Below are 16353 nucleotides of genomic sequence, written 5' to 3'. Positions count from 1 at the left end.
AATGTACTAATTAGCTTCTGCTGAATCACAAACTAACCCTAGTGGCTTAAAATAATAGCTACCTATTTATCTCACAATTTTATACCTTGACACTTTGGGCTGGGCTCACGTGGGTAGTCATCTAATCTTAATTAGGCTTACAAGGTATACTTGAGGTTGGCTGGTATATGATGCATCTTTTTTTTTTTTGAGATGGAATATTGCTCTGTCACCCAGGCTGGAGTGCAGTGGCGCGATCTCAGCCCACTGCAATCTCTGCCTCCTGGGTTCAAGCAATTCTCCTGCCCCAGCCTTCTGAGTAGCTGAGACTACAGGCACATGCCACCACACCCAACTCAAATACAAATGTATATTTGTATATAAAAATATACAAAATATATTTGTAAAATGCAAATATATTTATTTGTATTTTTAGTAGAGATGGGGCTTCACCATGTTAGCCAGGATGGTCTTGATCTGCTGACCTCATGATCCACCCACGTCAGCCTCCCAAAATGCTGGGATTACAGGCGTGAGCCACCACACCACCAGCTTATGATGCATCTTAAATAGCACAGTTGATTTCTGTTCCTGTTGTTCTCTCATCCTCTAGCAAGCTAGCCCAAGCTAACTCTCAGGGTGATAGCAACAAAGTATGTAAGGACTCTTGAGGTATAGGTGTAATAACCAACCTTGTATTTAACATGAATAGACTCTCCCTTAAATACTTCACCTTGTTTTAATATGAGTAGGCTCTCCATTAGCTGAGAAAACCCTTGGCTCCTTCATTTACAAGACATCAAGGGCTCCTTACCCACCCTCTTCCTGAAGGACTTAACTTGTGAAAGCTGACTCTCAACATATCAAAGAGTGCAATTAACTGAAAAGGTACTGAGGCAAGTAATGTCCGCAGTTCCCAGGAGTTCACTTGGCAGAGAATACAATAAAGCCTCTGCGTTTGTGTCTGGCAGATAATACCCAGAGCCCTCACACCTATTACCCTGTGATGAATTTAAAGTCCCTGCACCTGGAACTGTTTGTTTTCCTATAACCATTTGTCTTTTTAACTTTTTTGTCTGTTTTACTTCTATAAGAATGCTATAGCTAGAATCCCCCTCCCCTCTCTAAACCAAAGTATAAAAGCAAATCTAGCCCCTTCTTTAGGCCGAGAGAATTTCGTGCGTTAGCTGTCTCTCAGTCGCTGGCTAATAAAGGACTCCTGAATTCGTCTCAAAGTGCGGCATTTCTCTCTCACTCGCTTGGTTACAACATAGGCTCAGAACTGGCCCATTATCATTTTTGCCACATTCTACTGGCCAAAGCAAGTCAAAAAGCCAGCCCAGGTTCAAATAAATGGGAAAATAGACTCCTTTTTTGATTGAAGGAGCTGCAACACCCCATGGTAAGGAGGCATGGACAGAAGTAGGATAGAAAAGTTGCTATTTTTGCACCCTACCACATTTTCTCCCAGTGCTAGGCTCCTGATTTCTTGGATTCCACGTGAAGCACCAAAGCAGGAATGTACTATGCGCTGGACCAAAATCTGCAGAGAAGCAACAGGTCAGCAGGACTGGGAGGCACTAAGACTAATATTTTACACCTAAGTCGAACTTTTCCCTTCATGACATCAATTTTTTCCTGCAGCACGACTTTCCCAGATTCTTTCCACTCTTTCCTCCAAGGTGGGCTTAAATAGACTTTAGCAGCTTCGTCCCCAATTTGTATTTACATCTGTATTGTACACAGTTTTCTCCAGTATAATTTCCTTATTATAGGGACTTTGACCTGAATAAGTGAAAGTGGGGTGGATGCGACCTGGTCAGATTCTCACTCTGATTGAGGCTGCTGTCACTCTGGGAGTTGAGATAACAGCAACTGCTCCACCTCTTTTTAACCTTATGCATCCCTCTTATTTCAAGCCAGACCGAGCTGCACATTTCTCCTGAATGTACTAATTTAACTTGGTCTGTGTCTATTAGAATGTCCTATCCTCCTGCTCCACAGATTCTCCTATGGTCAATAATGACCACTCATTAGGAACAGTCCTGCCAGCTATGCAGAGTCCTTGAAGTCAACCACCAACTAGCCAGTTTTGTCTCTTGTGTGTGACAATATGGAGATTCTAAATAAATGCCAATCTGATACTATATGGCTGGGAATGATTTGAACCTTATAAAAAAATTAAAGCCATCTTCAAAATAACCGGTTGGGCAAGGTGGCTCACACCTGAAATCCCAGCACTTTGGGAGGCTGAAGCAGGCAGATCCCTTGAGACCAGGAGTTTGACATCAGCCTGGCCAACATGGTAAAACCCCATCTCCACTAAAAATACAAAAATTAACCGGGCATGGTGGCACATGCCTGTAATCCTGGCTACTCAGGAGGCTGAGGCAAAAAATCACTTGAACCTAGGAGGCAGAGGTTGCAGTGAGCTGAGATCATACCACTACACTCTAGCCTGGGCAGACAGGGTGAGACTCTATCTAAAAAACAACAACAACAACAACAACAACAACAACACAAAACCCTCTTTTTATTGAGCATGTTCAATGAGCATTTGTTGAGCACATATAAACAACCAGGAACTATACAGTGGAAATAATGAATAAGACCTTTGCTACAATGAACCCAAATCCTAAGCATGGAGATAAGCAAGAAAATAAAAAATTACAATGGAGAGTGAAGAATATTTTAGGGGCAGGGCACAAAGTAGAGAAGAACATAGGCGAGCACAGACAGAGGGCAGAGCCTGGAGTAAGGAAACACTCTGAAGAAGACAGAATGCTTGAGGTACCTGATTATTAAGTGGTTATTAAGTCACCCCAATTTCTTACCTTCAGATGATTCTTTTAACTCTTTCCACTCTTCAAGAGAATCTTGCTTTCCAACCTTTAAAATCCTGTTGCTTATCTTTTGTTTTCCAGAAATTCCTTTGGAAAGCCTTGGGAACCACCTTAGCATCCTGCCAAGATTCAGACTTTGTAAACTCACAGATTAAGGAGTTTCTGACTGCTCCCAACCAACTGGGGGATCAAAGACAGGTGGGACCCCTTGCTCTCAATTTCCTCTTATGATGATAACAACTAATCCTACCCACAAAACATCTGACAGCTTTTATAATAATGTTCTACTTAATCAGAATTTCAATTAATACACTCAGAATAGCCTAACAGAATTTTTCAGAAAAGTTAGGCTTTTCTATTTAAAAATCAATACTTCATTTTTAGCCAAGTTCGTGAAAATATTGAAAAATCAATTTCAATAATTCTTACCTAACGAGAGTATATTTGATATATTTTGACCTTAGCTTGACTTACAGCATGATTGTGAGCATCAAAATGATTGAATTTACAAGCTGAAAGCTACTTATAGACTAATCTAGAGAGAATGTAAAGAAAACCTGAAGTGTTTCTGCAAAGCTTTACCTACTTCCTACCATAGCCTGTGGCTATAGAGCATATGTAAATATGGAGGAAGCAGAAGATGTGCATTTTGTTGTTGTTGTTTTTGTTGTTGAGACAGAGTCTCACTCTGTCACCTGGGATGGAGTGCAGTGGCAGGATCTTGGTTCACTGCAACCTCTGCCTCCCGAGTTCAAGCTATTCTCCTGCCTCATTCTCCCAAGTAGCTGGGATTACAGGCGTCTGCCACCATGCCCGGCTAATTTTATATTTTTAACATATAGGGTTTCGCCATGTTGGCCAGGCTGGTCTTGAACTCCTGACCTCAGGTGATCCACCCACCTTGGCCTTCCAAAGTGCTGGGATTACAGGCGTGAGCCACCACGCCCCACTGAAGATGTATATTTTAAAACAAACAAACCAACAAAAAATAGTTCCCAGGCTGATAAAGACCACCAGTATAAAAAAAAGTATAGTGTGTTATACTTTCTCCTCAGAAATTATGAGATATTTAGGGTTCTTTCTCACACATTAAATGACCAGAAACCACTAGACCTCACTGAACTTTTGAAACTGCTTTTATGTTACTATTATTTCCTTTTTTCTTGTCAGATATTACCATCATTTATTGCTATTGGCACCATCTCAATATCATTTTTTTCCATCTTAGCTCTGGTATAGGTTAGGAAACAAAGTAACTTGATTTTAGATATAAGCATATAATAAGACTCTCATTCAAGCTCTGAGAGTTTCACAGACTTAAAAAATAAATTGTGACTGGGCACAGTGGCTTACGACTATAATCCCAGCACTTTGGGAGGCCGAGATAGGCGGATCATGAGGTCAGGAGTTCGAGACCAGTCTGGTCAACATAGTGAAACCCCGTCTCTACTAAAAATACAAAAAATTAGCTGGGTGTGGTGGTATGCACCTGTAATTCCAGCTACTCGGGAGGCTGAGGCAAGAGAATCGCATGAACCCAGGAGGCGGAGGTTGCAGTGAGCTGAGATTGCGCCACTGCACTCCAGCCCGGGTGACAGTGTGAGACTCCGTCTCAAAAAATAAAAAAATAAAAAATTATGACATCCAATTGAGCTTCTCAAATGCCTTTTTGACTTAATTTTAAGTCCTTGAATATGTCTTACATACTCAAGTGGCTTAGTAAATGACCTCTGGATGAATAAACTGTTAACACGTGACTTTCATAACCCACCAAACCTACTTGGTTTTCAATCTCCTAAGCATAATGTTTTCAATCATGTGATGCCAGAGCTCCAATTCTAGCTTCATACTAGAACGATTATTATCTAGACTCTACAAGAATGATCTAGTCTATGAGTTTTCATAATGGCTCTGGCAGGGTTATGCAACTGAATGACATATAACAGGTTTCAGGAGCAAATTGCCATGAAGGAACTCTGGTGAAATCAGCTTTGGACAAGAGAGGTGGGGACAGCCGGAATATATAACCTGAGTGTGAAACAAGAGCTGCCAACTTTCAGAAATTTAACCTCTTAAGATACAATAAAGTTTCAGGAACAGAATGATTCTTTAAAAGCATCAGTTAATTCAAGCTGGAAAAAACCTCCATTAGCGTCCCAGCAATCATAGATTACAAGTCCAAAATCTTGGGGATAGCCTAAACGGCCCTACTGTGACGAACCTCCCACCTCCTGTCTGACTCATTTTGCACTGCTCTTCTCCCTGACTGCTCACTCAGCCCTCTCAGTGGACTTCAGGAGCTTTGCACTTACCTTCTCTCTGATTGAAACTCTCCTTTCCAGATAGTCTAATGGCTCACTCCCTCACTCATTTCAGGGCTCTGCTTATTGTCACCTTGTCCATGAGACCATCTCTAACTATCCTATTTTAAAAATGCAAACTTCCCCCAATCCTCATTACCTATTCCTGCTTTACTTATCTTCATAGCACTCATCGCCATCTGGCAAACACACTGTATATTTACCTGTTTACTGAATTGATGTGTTTACTTATTTCACTTCCCTATTACTTCCCTGTCAGTTCTCCCGGTTGTATACTTCACAAAGATGGGGACTTTGGTATGTTCTGCAAACTACTGTACCCTCAGCACCTAAAAGGGTACCTGGCCCATAATAGGTGCTCAGTAAGTATTTGTTGAGTAAATAAATGGTTAAACTCAAAATGTCATACCTTCTCTGATTTTAGGGAATAACATCTATTTTAGGATACTGTGCCGAGAACCATTTGGATATTGTTTTAAAAGTACTTAAAACATTTCAAAATCAGGAAAAGTTTTTCATGAATCGATGTAAGGTAAGAAGAATCACCTTCTTCAAGGTTCTCAGTATTGCAAGGCCAGACAACCCTGATTTCTTCAGTGAATATCCTTTCTCTACATTACACTTACTCCTGTCGCCAGGTTCTTATTCCAGGTCAGAACTGTCTAAGCCTAGTCTTTGCAGGATGATCAGCTATATGAAAAGTCTATTTTCTCTGACCCTAAAGCTGACCTGGAAGATCCTAAATGTGCTCTGCATGTGCCTAGGTTTGCTGCTCTGCCAACCGCTCAGCCCTCAGGAATAGCTCCTCTCATGTATACTCTGCTTACCTTGAAGGAAAGGAGCCTGATAAGTAAATAATTAACAAAAGCTTCTCCCAGTTATGTCTCTGAAGCCCTGATCATCCCACAGGACCATCCTGCGTGTTTACATTTAAACAGGCAAAAATACATTCATTTTAGACTTATTTGAATCATCCCAGTTCAGTTTCTTATCCCTATAGTGGTCCATGGGATTAGGAAAAAAACATGAGAGAAAATAAAACTCCTTCAGTCACATTTTTCACATCTCCCTTTCCTGGTCTTCAGAGCCTTTTTTCTGGGAAAAAGAGCCTGACCAAGACAGATGTCATGGTCATCTATGGAGCTGTGGCCCTCCATGCTCCCAAGAAGCAACTTCTCTCCAGACTTAATCAAGACATCATATCCCAAGTTCTGTTTCTTCATGGCCAGTGCTCTCAGGTAATGCCCATTGCAGGACTGCCTCCATTTCTAGGCTGGAGTTCCTAAAACTTGCAGGGACTCAGCCCCTGGGAAGCTTTTTTCCTTCCCAGTCTTGGGTATGTTTTTATCAGCAGCGTGAAAACATACTAATACAGTAAATGTCTCATGGATTACTACGCAGCCATAAAAAAAGAATAAAACATGTGTTTTGCAGCAACATGGATGGCTGCATCCTTCAGGCTCAAAGGATACAGGCCAAAAGAAAGATAGATAGGATCTGGTATGTTTGGGAAATGAGAACATATGGGAACAGAAAAATTCATTTTAAAATAGCATCAAGTAATCTATTTTCTTTCCTAAGGCCCTGAGCTGTTCATGTCCTACCACTGCTGTGATGCGTGATTGTCCCAGATCAATCATATCCATAGTGATCTCACCCATGTTTGAACTTAAAACAGTTACTCCTGTACTATTTTAGGGCACCTGGCTTATTACTTCCTTGTAATAGTATCAGAAGTGTTAGCCCATGGTAGTTCTTTAACCTTTTATGTGATAAGACTTACAAATTACCTTGAACAGTGTCTCACAAATAGTAAGTGTCATATACATACTTTAAGTGAATAAAATAGGTCATTCGTCAGGCTTTTCAGTTCACCTATGTTGCACTGTCTTCCTCTCCACATTCATCCCAGCCACCCTGACCCTCCTTGATGCTTCTCAAACATACGAAGAATGTTCTACCTGCAGAGCCACCAAACCAGGTTGAAATTTATCTGATCATTCTGTCTTCCATAGCATTTTATTTGTATCTTTAATAAATTGCTTTATACATGTTGTGAATTCATCCATTTTGCTGACAGATACCAGGCTGGCCACCTAAGAATCACATAAGAATCAAGTTTAAAATATAGCTTCCTAGAGTTGTTTTCTAGAGAAGTTACTTCAGTAAGTCTTGGGAAAACTCTGGAAATCTATATGCTTAAAAGGTTCAAGTGATTATTTATAGATCGATGTAGGAGGCTTTCATTGATTATATGCACATCTGCTTCTCCTGTTAGATTGTCAGCACCTTGCTGACTCCTTTAGCTTCTGGTCTGTGTCTCCACAAACCACATGTTGATGCATAAGTGCTCTTCAAATTTATTCATATGTACATGTGATAAGAATAGACTCATAAGGACTCATGAAATTGTAGTCATCAGTATATGCTAGTGGAAGGGTATAGGGCAGTCTTCCTCACACCTTAGTTGCATAAGAATTGCCTGGAGAGCCTGTCAAAAATAGAGATGCCTAATGAATCCCAGTCTTCAGAGTTGAATCACTGAATTTGTATTTTCAACATGATCTTCAAGAGTTGATTCTGATGCCCCCAAAATCTGATAAGCAATGATGAAAATAGAAAACATAATAAAATATGTTTTATGTTACATTAATTTATAGTCAGTCATTGAAGAACATTATGAGGAAAATACAAGAGAGAGGAACCAAGCAAGGTGGCTCATGCCTATAATCCAACCACTTTGAGAGTCCCAGGTGGGAAGATCACTTGAGGCCAGGAGTTAGAGACCAGCCTGAGCAACATAGTGAGGCTTCATCTCTACAAGAAATTATTTTTTAAGCCTGTAATCTCAGCCCTTTGTGAGGACAAAGTTGGAGGACCACTTGAGGCCAAGGGGTTGAAATCAGCCAGGAAAAAGTATCAAGACCTCATCTACAAGAATAAATAAATAAAACAATTGCCCAGGTGGGGTGGTACATACCGTTAGTCCCAGTGCACTCTAGCCTGGGTGACAGAGCAATACCTTATCTCTAAAAATAAATAAATAAAAGAGGAAAGAAAATAAGAATGATTAAGATAAACATTACTATACACTTTCAGGGTACAGTCCGTTCTGCTATAACACAACATATACACAAGATAATATAGGTAAAAACATAAGGAGGAAATGAGGTTGAGGCATAACACTCAAAAAACTCCATCAGTGACACACTCTTTTTAGTTTAGAAGCCCCTCCTGGACAGATTATTTCTTTTCATAGATCTGAACAAAATTATTTCCCATTGAATTTTTTTTTCAACTTTTAGATACAGGAGGTACACATGCAGGTGTGTTGCATGGGTATATTGCATCCAGGTAGTGAGCATAGTACCCCACAGTTAGTTTTTTTTACCCTTGTCCTCCTCTAATAGTCTACAGTGTCTTGTTCCCATGATTATGTGCTCAATATTTAGCTCACACTTATTTGGTTTTCTGTCCCTGCATTAATTTTTAGTATTATGGCCTCCAGCTCCATCCATGTTGCTGCAAAAGACATGATATTATTATTTTTTATAGCTGTATAGTAATCCATGGTATATGTACTGTATTAGTCCATTTTCACTATGCTGATAAAGACATACCTGAGACTTGGAAGAAAACAATGTTTAATGGACTTCAGTTCCATGTGGCTGGGGATGCCTCACAATCACAGCAGAAGGTGAAAGGCACGTCTTATGTGGCAGCAGACAAGAGAAGAGAGCTTGTGTAGGGAAACTCCCCACTTATATAATCATCAGATCTCATGAGACTTATTCACTATCATGAGAACAGCATAGGAAAGACCTGCTCCCATGATTCAATTACCTCCCACCAAGTCCCTTCCATAACATATGGTAATTCAAGATGAGATTTGGGTGGGGATACAGCCAAACTATATAAATATGGTGTGTGTGTGTGTGTGTGTGTGTGTGTGTGTGTATCCCACATTTTTAATCCAGTCCTCCATGGTCGATTCCATGTCTTTGCTATTGTGAATAATGCAGCAATGAACATATGAGTGCATGTGTCTTTTTGGTAAAATGATCTATTTTTTTAAGTACATTACCAGTAATGGAATCACTGGATAGAATGGTAGCTCTGTTTTAAGTTCTTTGAGAAATCTCCAATCTGCTTTCCACAGTGACTGAACTAATTTACATTCCCGTCAACAGTGTATAAACATTCCCTTTTCTCCCCAGCCTCACCAGCGTCTGTTTTGTTTGTTTGTTTGTTTGTTTTTACTTTTTTTGTAATAGCCATTCTAACCACTATAAGACAGTATTTCATTGTGGGTTTGATTTGCATATCTATGATGGTTAGTGATGATGAGCATTTTTTCATGTTTGTTGACCACTTATATGTCCTCTTTTGAGAAGTGTCTGTTCATGTCCTTTGTCCACTTTTTATTGGGGTTGTTAGTTCTTTGCGTGTTGATTTGTTGAAGTTCCTTATAGATTCTGGATAGTAGACCTTTGTCAGATGCATAGTTTGAGGATATTTTCTCCCATTCTGTAGGTTGTCTGTTTACTCTGTTGATATTTTCTTTTGCTGTGCAGATGCTCTTTAGTTTAATTAGATCCCACTTGTCAATTAAATATTTAATCTATCTTGAGTTAATTTTGATACATAGTGAAAGGTAAGGGTCTAGTTTCACTTATCTGCATATGGTTAGCCAGTTATCCCAGCAACATTATTTATAGAATAGAGAGTCCTTTTCCTATTGCTTCTTTGTTGTTGTTGTCAACTTTGTCAAAGATCATATGGTGTATGGCTTTATTTCTGAGTTCTCTATTCTGTTCTATTGGTATATGTGTCTGTTTTTGTGCCAGCACCATGCTGTTTTGATTACTATAGCCTTATAGTATAGTTTGAAGTCAGGTAGTATGATACTTCCATCTTAGTATTGCTTTGGCTATTCAGGCTTTTTTTGTTGTTCCATATGAATTTTACAATAGTTTTTTTCTAATTCTGTGAAGAGTGACATTGGTAATTTGATAGGAATACCAATGAATCTGTAAATTGCTTTGGGCAGTATGATCATTCTAACAATATTGATTCTTCCTATCTGTGAGCATGGAATGTTTTTTCATTTATTTGTGTCATCTCTGATTTCTTTCAGCAGCGTTTTGTAGTTCTCATAAAGATCTTTCATGACCTTGGTTAACTGTATTCCTAGGTATTTCATTTTCTTTGTGGCTACTGTAAATGAGATTATGTTCTTGATTTGACTCTCAGCCTGGGCATTTTTGGTGTATGAAAATGCTACTGATTTTTATACATTGACTTTGTATCCTGAAAGCTTACTGAAATCATTAATCAGCTCCAGCAGTCTTTTGGTGGAGTTTTTCGGGTTTCCTGTGTATGCAATCATTTTGCCAGTGAATAGGAATCTTTTTACAAAAAATTAAAAATACAGAAATGCTACCTAAAAAATGGCATTTTACCTTGAAACACCTGAAGTCAGTTATGAAGATTGGAACTTCCTATGAAATGGTAAAAGGAAGGAGGGTTATCTGAAGTCTAATGGATTGTTGTAATACCAGATTTGGATGGGAAAGACTCATAACACACAGTAAACTGAGGTAGCTGGTAGATTCATGGGGTGTGTGCATGTGTATGCTTTGAGTATTCCTACGTGGCTCGGTTCACCTGTGCACCTTTCCTCTCACGAGGAAACTGCACACAAGCAAATGTGAATTCAGCATGTACTAAAAGTATTCTCTGATACAGTATGTCAATCTCATTGGAACAAATCTGCATTTTCAACACAAATGTTATAGCAGAACTCACTGTACTCACAGTTCCAGAGTTAGCTGCCCTTTGACTTTTCATTTTGTAATTTTTCACTTCTCATTTCCCTAAGAGCCTTTACCCTTCCTTACCAAAGTCTGTTGAGCCTCTTTAAATGATTGTGAAGGCTAAAAACCCAAGACTTGAGGTCTCTAACCTGCCTTCTGCAGCTTACTCATGATTCACCTGGGGGAAAGACTCTGCAAATGTACAAGGTCTCACTTTAAAAATGGAAGAAGTGAATTGCCTCCCTCCCCTTGGCAAGACCCCCCTTGGCAAGGCTCTACCTCCTGCTTTACTATTTTCCTTCAGGTTGATGGGTGGGTCATTTTGTTGGGTTGAGTGTATATCTGACTGCTACTCATTGAGAATCTAATTTTGCCTTTTTTTTTTTTAGGTTCTTGGCATGTCTGTGATGAACAAGGTAGGAGATATAGATAGATAGATAGATAGATAGATAGATAGATAGATAGATAGATAGATAAATGCCCCCCTGAAGTATGCCAAGCAAAGATGTTCTTTTGATTTGATTCCATTTGAAAGATTTCCAACATGTAAAAATCCATTTCTGAAGTCAGAATCCATCATCCTAATCCAGGGCAGAACAAGGGACTATATTCTGGTTCCAGGGTCTTTAGAAGTTGAGCTATAAACTAAAGCAACGTTTTTCAAACTTTGGGTTGTGACCCACCAGTTGACCATGAAATCAGTTTAATAGGTCAAAAACAGAAAAATTCTTTAATGAAATAACAGAGTACTTTACATATAAAAACTATAACTATTATTTCTGTTATATATTAAACATATTTGGGGCATATAGATATTAGGTGGAATTGTAAACTGTTTTCTACTGTTGTTTATGGTCAAAAAGGTTTGAAAGCCACTGCTCTAGAGAACTTTCATTCTATTGTGGGTGGTAGGGAGGAAAAATGGCCTTTGTTTCTCACTTTCCCTGCAACTTAAACCCTAGTCTGGAGTAGAGATGGCAAAGGAAGCAAAGATCCTCACTCCTGTCTGGGAACATATTTCAAAGCTAGGTCACATGTTAATAGACCTGAGTGTGGTGCCTTAGACTTTGACTTGCATTGTGAATGCTTTTGCTTTAGGACATGGATCTGCAAATGAGTTTCACAAGAAGCATCACTGAGATTGGCATTGCTGTCCAAGATGCTGAGGATCAGGGGTTCCAGTTTTCCTACAAGGAGATGCTGATTGGTTACATGCTGGTGAGTGTGCAGAGAGGGAATAAGGAAGGTCCTGAGTATTCTATTACCAAGACTTCAGGGCTATCTTTTTAAAAAGTGAATAGACTTCACCAGTCCCACATAACAGATCTCTGCCTTGTTTATGACCCAGGGCACCCAATGGTCTGATGAGATTGCAGCTGCATCTGGAAACTTTCCTGAGCCTTTCTGAAACATTTGATCTCCTTATTTGTGTTGCAGGACTTCATTAGAGGCGAGCCCCTGGATTCCTTAGCTAGCCCTGTTCGGTGGAAAGCCTTAATCGCCATCAGATACCTCAGGTAGATAATTGTTTGTTGTTTTTATTGAAAAAGTATTTTCCCACTTATCCTCCTCCTGATCAACTAACATCTATTAGTGCAGACTTCGGTATACACTCCAAAAACTGAACATAGTTCATTAATAAGAGCTTCAAATTGGGGCTTTTTCTCCTTCCAAAGAGTTACGGATCTGGCTGAGAGATTGGTCATTTGATGACTGACAGAGACTGAAGAGCTACTCAGATGAATTACATGTATTGATATATGGACTAAAATTTCTCTGCAAAAGGAAATTCCTCTTTCTAGATCTTGGCCTCCAAGCAAATTTTAAACTTTCAATTAAAATCTTATGAAAGCCCTAATCACATTCTAGTTGGTTAGCAGCAATAATCCTGAAAAAGAAAATAATTTTTAGCACAATTTAAAAATAATATTTTCACCCTACAGTAAAATAAATAGAAGTTAAAACCACAATAAGATAGCATCTCATGCCAATCAGAATGGCTATTACTAAAAACTCAAAGAAAGAAGCTGATAAGGTTGTGGAGAAAAGGGAACACTTATACACTGCAGCTGGGAATGTAAACTAGTTCAGCCATTGTGGAAAGCAGTTTAGATATCTCACAAAAGAGAGCTACAATTCAACCCAGCAATCCCATTCCTTGGTATATACCCAGGGGATATAAATAGCTCTACCATAAAGACATATGCATGCCTATATTCATTGCAGCACTATTCACAGCAGCAAAAACTTGAAATAAACTAGATGTCCATCCATGGTAGACTGGATAAAGAAAATGTGATACATTACACCATAGAATACTATACAGTCACACAAAAGAATTAAATCTGTCTTTTGCAGTAACACGAATGGAGCTGGAAGCCATAAACCTAAGCAAATTAATGCAGGAAAACCAAATACCACTAATTTTATAAGTGGGAGGTAAATATTGAGTACACATGGAAACAAATAAGGAAATAATAGACACTGGGACCTAGTTGTGGGTGGAGGTTGGGAGGAGGGTGAGAATTTAAAAACTATCTATCTAGTTCTATGCTTATTGATGAGATAATCTGTACACCAAATCCTCATGACATGCAATTTACCCATAAAACAAACCTACACATGTACCCTCTGAACCTAAAATAAAAGATGAAGAAACAAAAAGAAAAAGAAATAGAAGTCCTCTGTAAAGATTGGGAAACCACAAAAAATTTTTAAGAAATAATAAAAACCACCCATCGTGCCCCTGTTGCTAACACTCTGGTCTATTTCCTTGATGTGGTTTGACTTTGTGTCCCCACCCAAATCTCATCTCGAATTGTAATCCCCAAATGTTGAGGGAGAGACCTGTAATCTCCACGTGTGAAGGGAAGGGGGCGATTAGATCGTGGGAGTGGTTTCCCCCATGCTGTTCTCATGATAGTGAGTGAGTTTTCATGAGATCTGATAGTTTTATAAGTGTTTGGCAGTTCCTCCTTCACATGCTTACTCTCTTCTGCTGCATTGTGAAGAGGTACCTGCTTTCCCTTTGCCTTCGGCCACAATTGTAGGTTTCCTGAGGCTTCCTGAGCCATGTGGAACTGTGAGTCAATTAAACCTCTTTCCTTTATACATTACCTAGTCTTGGATATTTCTTTATAGCACTGTGAAAATGTGCTAATACATTCCTTTAAGTCTTTATTTCTAGTGCTCCATTTTTATAACAGAGTTGAGATTCTACTCTGCATATGATTTTTCATCCTGCTTTTTCTAACTTCACCTTACATATTTCCACATTATCACCAATTCTTCACAAACATCATACTTTTCTTAGTTTTTAGTTTTTGTTAATGTTTAATTGTGGCAAAATAAATAAAATATAAAATTTATAACCAGTCATTTTTAAGTGTACAGTTCAGTATTGTTAAGTACATTCGTATCGTTGGCTAAAAGTACTTGGCTTTATTTTTGGGTTCTCTATTCTGTTCCATCAGTCTAAGTGCCTATTTTTACACCAGTGCTATGCTGTTTCAGTAACTATAGTTTTGTATAAAGTCAGGTAATGTAATGACTCCAGATTTGTTCTTTTTTCTTACTATTGCTTTGGCTATGTGGGCTCTTTTTTTATTCCATTTGAATTTTAGGATTGTTTATCCTATGTCCTATGAAAAATGATGATCGTATTTTAATGAGAATTGCATTGAATTTGTAGATTACTTTGGGCAATACGGGCATTTTCACAATATTGATTCTTCCCTTCCTTGAGTATGGGATGTGTTTCCATTTGTTTGTGTTATCTATGATTTCTTTTAGCAGTGTTTTGTAGTTTTCCTCATAGAGATCTTTCACTTCCTTGGTTAAGTATATTTCTAGGTATTTAATTTTTTTTCAGCTGTTGTAAAAGGGATTATTGTTGGTATATAGTAGAGCTACTGATTTGTGTATATTGATTTTTGTGACCCAAAACTTTGTTTTTTATAGCCATTCTAATGGGTATGAGGTGGTATTTTCTTGTGGTTTTGATTTGCATTATCCTAATGATTAGTGATGTTGAACATCATTTCATATGTTTTTTTAGCTATTTGTATATTTTTTATGGAGAAATGTCTACTCGAGTCCTTTCCATATTTTTAAAATCAAGTTGTTTGGTGTTTTGTTGTTTAATTATAGTATTTTTTAAATTTATTCTGGACATTAACCTCTTATCAGATGTATGATTTGCAAATACTTTATCCCATCTAATAAGTTGCCTTTTCACTCTGCTGATTCTATCCTTTGATTCACAAAAGTTTTATTTCAGTTTGTTTTTTCAACCTTTATTTTATATTTGGGAGTACATGTGCAAGTTTCTATATTGCATGATGCTAAGACTTGGGGTACAAATGAATCTGTCACCCAGGTAGTGAGCATAGTACCCAATAAGTAGCTTTTTTCACCCTTGCTCCCCACTCTCACTCCCTCTTTTGTATTCCCCAAATGCACAGAAGTTTATAATTTTTAAGTAGTCCATTTGTCTATTTTTCCTTTTCTTGCCTGTGTTTCAAGAAATCACTGTCAAATTCGAGATCATGAAGCTTTTCCCTATGTTTTCTTCTTAGAGTTTCATAGCTTTAGCTCTTACATTTAGATCTTTGATCCATTGTGAGTTTATTTTAGCATATGCTGTAACATAAGGGTCCAACTTAACTCTTTTGCATGTGGATATTCAGTTTTTCCAATGACGTTTCTTATAAAGATTGTCCTCACATCAAAAGCTTGGCCTACAAAAAGAAAAACAAATAAATACCACTACATCAAACTATAAAGTTTCTGCAGCACAAAGGGAATAGTCAACAAAATGAAAAGGCAACCTATGGATTGGAAAAAATATTTGCAAACCATGTATCTGATTAGGAGTTAATATCCAAAATTAAAAAGAACTCATACAACTCAATAGCAAGAAAATATATAACCTGATTTAAAAATGGACAAAGGACCAGAGTAGACATTTCTCAAAAGAAAACATGCAAATAGCTAAAAGGCAAATGAAAAATACTCAATATCACTCGTAATTATGGAAATACAAATCAAAACTGCTCTGATATATTACCTCATACCTGCTAAGATAGCTGTTATCAAAAAGAAACCCTAACACATGTTAGCAAGAATGTAGAGAAAGGGAAACCCTTGCACACTGTTGGTGGGAATATAAATTGGTGCATCCATTATGGAAAACAGGATGGAGGGTCCAAAAGAAATTAAAAATAGAATTACTATGTGACCCAGCAATTTCTCTTCTGTGTATATACCCAAAGGAAATGAAATTACCACCTCATAAAGATATCTGCACTCCCTGAGAGATGAAAAATTACCTATTGGGGTACAGTGTACACCCTTTGGGTAACAAGTTCACTAAAATCTCAGACTTCACTACCA

The 16353-nt window shown here is 38.3% G+C and overlaps 1 protein-coding gene across 1 annotated transcript in view; it reads left to right on the top strand.

Moving 5' to 3' along the window:
* The window catches only part of MROH2B (maestro heat like repeat family member 2B), a 74250-nt gene that overhangs the window by 32711 nt on the left and 25186 nt on the right, over window positions 1-16353 (top strand). The window contains exons 19-24 of the mRNA XM_003899618.5: window positions 2904-3020; window positions 5568-5675; window positions 6229-6381; window positions 11349-11375; window positions 12058-12177; window positions 12397-12476. Coding sequence (XP_003899667.4) covers window positions 2904-3020; window positions 5568-5675; window positions 6229-6381; window positions 11349-11375; window positions 12058-12177; window positions 12397-12476 — 605 coding nt within the window. The remainder of the gene's footprint in view (window positions 1-2903; window positions 3021-5567; window positions 5676-6228; window positions 6382-11348; window positions 11376-12057; window positions 12178-12396; window positions 12477-16353) is intronic.

This window comes from Papio anubis, chromosome 5, assembly GCF_008728515.1.
Source record: "Papio anubis isolate 15944 chromosome 5, Panubis1.0, whole genome shotgun sequence".
Taxonomy (NCBI): Eukaryota; Metazoa; Chordata; class Mammalia; order Primates; family Cercopithecidae; genus Papio; species Papio anubis.
The sequence above is the reverse complement of the archived record's forward strand: the minus strand, read 5'-3'. Positions and strand labels throughout refer to the sequence as shown.